The sequence below is a fragment of the Gastrolobium bilobum genome, unplaced genomic scaffold, assembly GCF_033153095.1.
Source record: "Gastrolobium bilobum isolate Gb01-03AN ecotype WA unplaced genomic scaffold, APGP_CSIRO_Gbil_v1 utg52872, whole genome shotgun sequence".
Lineage (NCBI taxonomy): Eukaryota > Viridiplantae > Streptophyta > Magnoliopsida > Fabales > Fabaceae > Gastrolobium > Gastrolobium bilobum.
Window position 1 is genome coordinate 1 of NW_026897829.1, and position 8,974 is coordinate 8,974.

At 40.7% G+C, this 8,974-nt stretch overlaps 1 protein-coding gene and 1 non-coding gene across 2 annotated transcripts; one reads left to right on the top strand and one right to left on the bottom strand.

Moving 5' to 3' along the window:
- Nucleotides 1–698: 698 nt before the first annotated feature.
- Nucleotides 699–2,100, bottom strand: LOC133310664 (uncharacterized; the record flags this gene model as incomplete). Its single annotated transcript, XM_061511623.1, has 3 exons — nt 1,390–2,100; nt 817–1,251; nt 699–759 (listed from the first exon to the last, which is right to left on the bottom strand). Coding segments are annotated over exons 1-3 (1,207 nt in total), but the record flags the coding sequence as incomplete, so codon positions are not given.
- LOC133310665 (small nucleolar RNA R71) lies at nt 1,601–1,707 on the top strand. The gene has a single exon (XR_009751484.1). It is a non-coding gene; the product is annotated as a small nucleolar RNA R71 (small nucleolar RNA).
- Nucleotides 2,101–8,974: the final 6,874 nt, after the last annotated feature.

Here is an 8,974-nt window from a genome sequence, read left to right on the forward strand (position 1 = left end):
CCGGAAAATTATGAAAAGTATGTATATATCACTAGAATAATATCTAGGACTAGTATAACAAGTTTGGAGTCGAAATAATGAGAATTGGAGTCAGAACTGATATCGGCTACGTAAAAGCGCGTACCGGCAAAATGCTGCGAAAAATAAAATAAAAATATGACGAATCTTAGAAAATGGCTAGTTTCAGAATCCAAAGTTTGGGATTTAAAAGATAAGCGGAGCTATTAGAGCTAATACAGTGTGATTAAACTTAAACGACTATAAATATGGAGTTACACACAACCCTAGGCTGATTTTGATCAGCTCTATGTGCCTTTTGTGCCTCCATTTCTGAGCCTTTGGTTTTCTCACTTGCCACCACCATTCTTCTTCAAGAACAAGCCCAAGGGATCACCTTTCTTCACTTTCTCTTCATCAAAACTCCATAACTTTGTGTGAGTTGGCCTTGTGAGGGTGTTGAGTGCTTCATAGCTGAGTGTGAGCTTCTGAATTGGTGAGGTAGGGGCTGACTTCTTGGTTAAGTGAGGTGTGGATCATTTCGTTGGTAGTTAAAGCTTCAAGAAGCCATTTTTGGTAGCCAAGAACCAAACTTTGATGGTCAAATTCGTGGACCCTTGAAGTCAGAATATTGGGACTGACTTGTGAGCTGCATGAGCACTTATAGCTTCTGTTTTGGAGCCTTTGGGTATGTTCCTTACCTTCAGGTTCAGGTTCAGGTTCGGCTTCAGGTTCAACTTCTTTCTTCTTTTCAACTGGTGGCTATTCCACAGGCTGAATCACAATCCCACTTCTTGTGACAATTGCATTACATTGTACCTTTGGATTCGTGTCGGTGTTACTTGGAAAGGTGCCCTGAGTTCTTTCAGTGAACTGCCTTGACAGCTGACCAATTTGAGTCTCCAAGTTCCGGATTGAAGCTTCTTTATTCCGGAATGAAGCTCTTGTTTCATCTCTGCAGGCATCTGCATTTTGAATGTAATCGGATGTTGTCTTGGACAACTGTACAAAAGCCTTCCCCCACTCTGATGTGGTGCCTTGAGGTTGTTGTTGCAATGGCATAGGAGGATTCAACTGGTAGTTTGACTTGTAACTTAACCCAGGGTGTTGGTTATTATTTTTCCACCCTTGATTACCATATTGATTCCTTCCTGGATTGTTCGAGTTCTTTTGATCATACCAGAGTGCATTGACCTCTGCTGGTTGCTTTTCCGTGTTACTGATGTATTCACAATCCTCAGTTGCATGAGCCTCCTGACAAATATCACATTTAATGTTAGCATTAGAAACAGAAGAAACTTGAGAAAGATTAAATTTCTTATTAAGGGCATCTAATTGTTCTTGTTGTTTCTTGTGCATTTGTAGCATTTGTTCATTCTGGGCTAAGAGTGCATCATAACCTTCAAGCTTCATGATCTCTGATCTTCTTGGTGCAACTGGAGCAGGAGCATTGTCAAATTCTTGAGATGCTAGTGATTCCAACAATTCAAATGCTTCCTCAGGAGTTTTTGTTTTCAATGAGCCTCCTAAAGCGGCATTTACCAATGTTCTTGTGTTGGCTGTCATCCCTTGGAAAAAGATTCTTGCCTTCTCCCATGCTTCAATTCCGTGTTGAGGACACTTTCGGAGTAATCCTTTGAATCGTGTCCAAGCCTCGTACAAAGATTCGCTTTCTTTTTGTTCAAAAGCTGTGATCTCCGCCTTGAGCCTAGCCATCTTTGAAGCTGAGAAAAATATGGCCAAGAATTTAGCGGCTAAGTCATCCCAACTGGTTATGCTTCCTTCAGGTTGAGACTGCAACCAATCTCTTGCTTCATCTTTCAGTGAGCATGGGAATAGCCTGAGTAACATAGCATCACAAGAAACTCCATTTACTTTTAATGTATCACAGTAAAGCAAAAAGTCATCAAGATGACAATAGGGGTTCTCTGTGCTTCCTCCAGCGAAATGTTCTTTTTGAATCAGTTGCAGTAATGCTGGCTTCAGTTCAAAGTTGTTAGCCTCTATGTTGGGTCTAACAATGCTCGCTGTCTGTGGAGCTCGATCTGGGGTCATGTAATCCCCCAACGTCCTTCGAACAATTTGATTGTTGTTTTCTGCCATTGGTTCTTCCTTAGGTTCCTCTTTTGGTTTTTCCTTTGTTTCCGTAGAAGTTGATGCTATTTTTGTTTCTTTCGCTTTCTTTGCTTTTGCGTCTTTCCTAAGTTTCCTCTCTGTCTTTTCTATCTTAGGATCAAACTGCAAGAGTCGCGGGTTAGAAGTACCTCACATAAACTAAGAGTTGAAAAGATGTGCAGAAAAATAGGAAACACAAAACAAAAAATAGAAAAGAAAAGAATGCAGAAAATTAAATATGCAGAATTTTTGTATGCAGAAAATGTTTTTATGGTATGCTTAAAGTGCAGAAAAAATAAACGTCCAATCTAAAATTTAATTAGTTACTTATAATGTTGAAGAATTCAATCCCGGGCAACAACGCCAAAACCTTGTTGCGACTCGGCAAGTGCACCGATCGTGAAAGTAATAAAGTGTACCGGAGTACAAGATCGTTCCCACGAGGATTAGAATTTCAAGCACTTGTTCACTAATTGCATTTTAGTTGGACAATCAAAGGTTTGGTTTGAGAGAATTTAGATAAAGAGAATTTTGGTTCAAAGAACTTAAAAGTAAAAACAAGTAGAATCATGCAGTTATGAAAATTCAGAATTAAAAGAATGAATGAAGATGATGTTTGATTAAGATTTAAAACAAGCGTAGTTAAGGTTTCGACTTCCTCCAATATCCTCAATATGTTATGAATTAAATAGCCAAGAATCTGTTTGTTAATATATTGCTAATCAATTCTATCTGAGTTAATTACGGCTCTATTCCTTGTTACCATAAAGCTATATAATCTTGAAAGAACTCTAGTTCCCCGATTATTCCCCAAGAAAACATGCATTAAGATCAAGAATTACAAGATTGCATAATTACCCTATGTCTATTCCTATTCCTAGATCACAAGGATTATGATAAATTATCAAGTCAAGGTTCATGCACCAACATCCCTATTGTCATACAATTCCCCAAAATCATTCTATAAGGAACAAACTCATAGAAAGCATTAAAGACGGATAATTTATTCAATTATAAAAAGAACAGGATTCGGAGACAAATTAATTCATAAACATAAAGATTCAATTGGGTTCCATATACCCTTAACTACATAAAAGACTACTCTAGCATACTGAATTGAAAACAAATAATAAAGAAAAGAGAACCCCAAGCCTCCATTGGTGTGATGTTGACTTGGTTCCTCAGTGTTCCAGCGCTCCGCAACAGGATTCCTCCTTCGAGCTCTTTGTAATTGTCAATTCCTTTATGAATGAGATGAGGGCAGACAGGGCTCGGAACAGGAGGGATGATTCTCCTCCACATACGGCTACGGAGACTCACACCCGTACGCCATTTGTTACACCTCACCAGGAGGGGAGTGGTTCTAATCGTCAGTTTGGTGAGGCTAGTCACCACACTACTGATCCTACTTATATCCTAGAGCCTTCTGTGGATCCTTCTGTTGTTGCTCAGTCGTCTGGGGTTGCTGGGCAAGTATTTGTTGGTACCAATGAGCATAGGCTCATTTCTTTCAGAAAGCATAAACCACCAGCATTTTAGGGGTCATGGGACCCGAAGGTTGTGACTACCTGGTTGATGGGCATGGAGAACATATTCTAGGTTATGGGGTGTCAGGATCCCCAGAGATTGTTGTATTCTGTTTATATGCTCGAGGGAGATGCCCACGAGTGGTGGTATAGTACATCTCGCCCTTTTACTATTCAGGGAGAAGAAATTACTTGGGCTTTATTTGAGAGACTATTCCATGAAAGAGTATTTTCCCAGGGATGTCCGGGAAGCTAAACAGGGGGAGTTTGAGAAATTGGTATAGGGTACCATGGCTGTTGATGTTTATGTGGCTAAATTCAATGAATTAGTGAAGTTTGCAAATTATAGGGTTGTGTTGCCGACTCCTGAGTTTCTGTTTGCTAAGTTTCAGAGAGGTTTGAATGAGAAAATTTCTAAGAGGATGTCCAATACTGCTGTGAGGAATTTTGCAGATCTAGTGACCAAGTGCAAATGAGTTGAAAGTGTTTATAGCAGATATCCGAAATCTGGTTCTTCGAGTACATCTGGTTCTCCAGGTAATAATAACAGAGGTGGCTACCATCAAAATAACAATAGAGGTAGGGGGTTGCAGGTAAGGCAGCCTCCGGGGCAGTTCAAGAGGGGTGGTGGTCAGAGGAGCAGATTTAATTATAGAAGTTCTAATTCTAGATGTGACAAGTGTAAGAGGTTTCATCAAGGCCCGTGTGTTGTGGCTCCAAATGCTTGTTTTAAATGTGGTAAAGTGGGGCACTATGCCAATAATTGTTACAGTAATACTGGGCAGGCTGCGAATCTGCAGGCCTTGCCATCTGTTCCTACAGTTGGGCGTGTTTACACTACAAATGTGCAGCAAACAGAGAAGGCACCTAATATGGTTAAAGGTATAATTTTTATCTCAAATGTTGATTTGTCTGTGTTGTTTGATTCGGGAGCTACGCATTCGTTCGTTGCAGAATATGTTGCTAAGAGGTTGGGGTTAAAAGTATCACGGATGACTCCCCCGATGCGTATTACTACGGCTACAAGAGAGGTTAGTGATTCTTCCTTTATTTGTAAAGAGGTCGGGTTTGTCTACGAAGGCAGGGGCTACACTATTGATTTGATTATCTTTCCCCTGGCCTCTGTTAATTTGATATTGGGCATGGATTGGTTGTCTCAAAACTGCGCAATGATTGATTGTTGCGGCAAGAGGTTAATATTGTCTCGTGAGAAGCCCTCGGTTACTTCGTCTCCCTTTTTGTCTATGTGTCACGCTGTTAAAGCCTTGAAGGCTGGAGATCAGGGTTATATTTTCTTGGGTGGATTGGTGGGTGGTAAGGAGATTGAGATTTCTACTATTCCGGTGGTTAATGAGTTTGTGGATGTGTTCCCTAATGAGATACCGAAATTTCCACCTGAGAGAGAGATTGAATTTTTGATTGAATTGTTGCCTGGTGTAGGGCCTATTTCCTTGGCTCAATACCGGATGTCGCCACTGGAGTTGGCTGAGTTGAAGAAACATATTGAGGAGTTGTCTGCAAAGGATTTTATCAGACCAAGTGTGTCTCCGTGGGGAGCACCGGTAATCTTTGTGAAAAAGAAGGATGGAAGCATGAGACTGTGTACTGACTACCGGCAATTGAATAAAGTTATAGTTAAGAACAGGTACCCATTGCCGCGTATTAATGATTTGTTGGATCAGTTGAGGGGTGCCTGTGTGTTTTCTAAGATTGGTCTCCGGTCCGGATACCATCATATTCAGATTAAGTCGGAGGATGTGCCTAAAACGACATTTCGTTCTAGATATGGACACTACGAGTATTAGGTAATTCCTTTTGGGCTTACAAATGCCCCGGCGGTGTTCATGGACTTTATGAATCGTATCTTTAAACCGTATTTGGATCAGTTTGTAATTGTGTTCATCGACGATATCTTGATCTATTCTAAGAGCAGAGAGGAGCGTAGTGAGCATCTGAAGACTGTATTGCAGATATTAAAGGATAAAAAGTTGTATGTGAAGCCGTCAAAGTGTGAATTCTGGCTATCTGAGGTCCAATTTCTGGGCCATGTTATTTCTGATAGGGGTGTTGCAGTAGATCCGAATAAAATTGATGCTGTTATTGACTGGGAATGACCGAAAACTGTTAGTGAGATCCAGAGTTTTCTGGGTCTTGCTGGATATTATCAGAGGTTTATTGAAGGTTTTCCACAATGGTGCTACCATTGACCCGATTGACATGAAAGGATACTCCTTTTGTGTGGACCCAGGAATGTGAGAGGTGTTTTCTAGACCTTAAAGAGAAATTGACTACTGCTCCTGTGTTAACCATCCCCGATCTGGAAGGTGAGTTTGAATTGTACTGTGATGCTTCCAAGAAAGGTTTGGGGTGTGTGTTGATGCAAGAGAGGAGAATGGTTGCTATTGCTTCGAGGCAGTGGAAGCCTCATGAAGAGAATTATCCAACGCACGATTTGGAACTTGCTGCTATAGTATTTGCCTTGAAAATCGGAGGCATTTTCTATATGGGATGAAATTTGCTGTATTCAGTGATCACAAGAGTTTGAAATATTTGTTTGATCAGAAAGAGCTGAATATGAGACATCAGAGATGGGTTGAATTTCTAAAAGATTATGATTTTGAGCTGAAATACCATCCGGGTAAAGCTAATGTGGTGGCAGATGCCTTGAGTAGGAAGTCTGTTAGTGTGTCCCAACTGATGTTGTGGGTTAATGAAGTGATTGAACAATTCCGTTATTTGAAATTGACGGATGTCTTTGTAGGAAGGATGGATTAATTTGAGTGCTTACGGGTGGAAAATAAATTGAATAAGATTAAAGAAACACAGGTACAGAATGACAGTGTCAAGTATTTGAAAGGGCAAAGTGGAATATCTGTGAATGAACAGGGTTTATTAATGTATCAGGGCAGGATTGTAGTGCCCAAGGAGTTAGTAGATGAGGTAATGTTTGAGGCCCATAAGGGTCAGTATGTTGTACACCCAGGTGCCACAAAAATGTATCAAGATCTGAAAACTAAGTTCTGGTGGCTTGGGATGAAGAAGGATGTTGCTGAGTATGTGTCGAGGTGCTTAATTTGTCAGAAAGTCAAGATAGAACATCAGAAACCTGCTGGTTTACTTCAGCCGTTGAATATACCATAGTGGAAATGGGAGAGCATCTCTATGGATTTTGCTGTTGGTTTGCCTCGGACTGAGGCTGGTCACGATTCAATTTGGGTTATAGTGGACAGACTTACAAAGTCTGCACATTTTCTGCCAGTGCGAGTGGACTTCTCTACGGAGAAACTAGCTAAGTTATATGTAAAGGAGATTGTAAGGCTCCACGGGATACCGGTTGACATTGTTAGTGATCGGGACCCGAAATTCACTTCTCGCTTTTGGGGAGCCTTGCAGCAGGCTTTTGGCACTCAGCTCAGGTTGAGCACTGCATATCACCCGCAGACTGATGGTCAGACTGAGAGGACCATGCAGACACTTGAGGATATGCTGAGAGCTTGCACATTGGAGCAGGGTACTGCTTGGGATAAATACTTGTCATTGGTGGAATTTTCTTATAATAACAGTTTTCACTCCATTCTGGGCATGGCACTGTATGAGGCATTGTATGGACGGAGATGTCGTACTCATACTTGTGGGACTGAGGTAGGTGATAAAGAGAGACTTGGCCCGGATTTTGTGCAAGAAACTACAGCACAGATTGAGATGATCAGAGAAAAACTTAAACAGGCACAGAATCGACAGAAAAGTTATTATGACAATAGACACAGACTGCTTGAATTTGAAGAAGGTGATCATGTATTTGTGTGGTTATCTCCGGTTACAGGTGTTGGCCGTGCATTGGGCGTAAGGAAGCTGAGTCCTTGTTTTATTGGGCCGTTTCAGATAATGAAAAGAGTGGGAGTAGTGGCCTATCAGCTTGCCTTTCCCCTACAGTTGTCAAATTTGCACGATGGTTTTCATGTATCTCAGCTGCGGCGTTATATTCCGGATGAATCACATGTGGTAATACCAGATGATATTGAAATTCGGGAGAATTTAAAGACTCCTGTAGGTCCTATTGACGTTATCAACCGCAGTGAAAAGAAGCTTAGAAGCAAAGTTATTCCAATGTTAAAGATTCAGTGGGAAGGATGTACACCTGACGAGGCTACTTGGGAACAGAAGGATGAGATTCTCCGGTTGTATCCTGAGTTAGCGGACATGTATGATTTAATTTTGCGGACAAAATTCTAAAATGTGGGGTGATTATAACAACTCGCAATTCTAAATTAAGTATTAAAATATTAAATGAGTAATTAAGTGAAGGATTAGTGAAAATCCTGAAGATTAGGCCAAAATACAAAGAAAGGGCAAAACGGTAATTAGCCAACACGCAACCCTAGGAAGATAAAAATTGAGTAGAAGGTCTCAGATGGTTAAAATAACCCTGGAAATGGATTCATAACGAAAAATTGAGTGTTTAGGCAAGTTTCAGGAAAATCAATGAATAGTATTTTTGCCGGGTAAAATACCGCGGTACGATTGCACCGTAAAACGTGCCGATTGAGTTTTGAGCTCTAGGTTTGAAAATAAGTTATAAATGATTCGTATAGCTAGGAAATATAATTTCTGATGAAATTTGATGGAAATAAGTTAGTTTGGGGAAGCGTGCCAACGGCACGCGCAACAACCTAAAACAACATTTTCCCCGAGCGACCAGAAAACACAGGATTCATCTGATCAAGTATCAATAAAGGAGAATGGTTAATATTAAAAATTAGAGTTTCTAAATAGGTTTTGAATTTGTGGACGTTTAGTGGAATCGAAGGGAAATTCGGGTTAGTTTTAGATCGCGTGAGGTAAGGGTGGGACCCACCCCACTCAAATCCACTTAAGCCACATCATCCCCTCACTATTCATCATCATCTTCCCTCCCCTTTCCCCTTGCAAACCCGCGCCAACAGCCCTCCACCACCATCTTTGTGCAAAATTTTCAATTCACCATAACTTGGTCATTTCTCCACCGAATCCATCGATTTTTGTCTTGAAACTTGATGGAAAACACCTCCTAAAGCCATTGGTAGTACTCTTTGGCCTTGAAACCGTCTCCTTGGTGAGATCCAGGCCAAAATCAGTTGCGAATTTGTTGAGGAAAGTTGATGTTCATGGAGTCATTTGGCCTTCCATTGCTTAGATAAGTCTTGGAGGAGTATCAAGCCTTGATTGTGAGTATGTTTCTACACCATTTCCATGGTTTATTTGTGGATCACATTTATGAACCCTAAACCTTGAATTGTTGATGTGTGATGTTAGAGAGCTCAAATGGAAAATGTATATTAGATGATAATGTCTTAGAA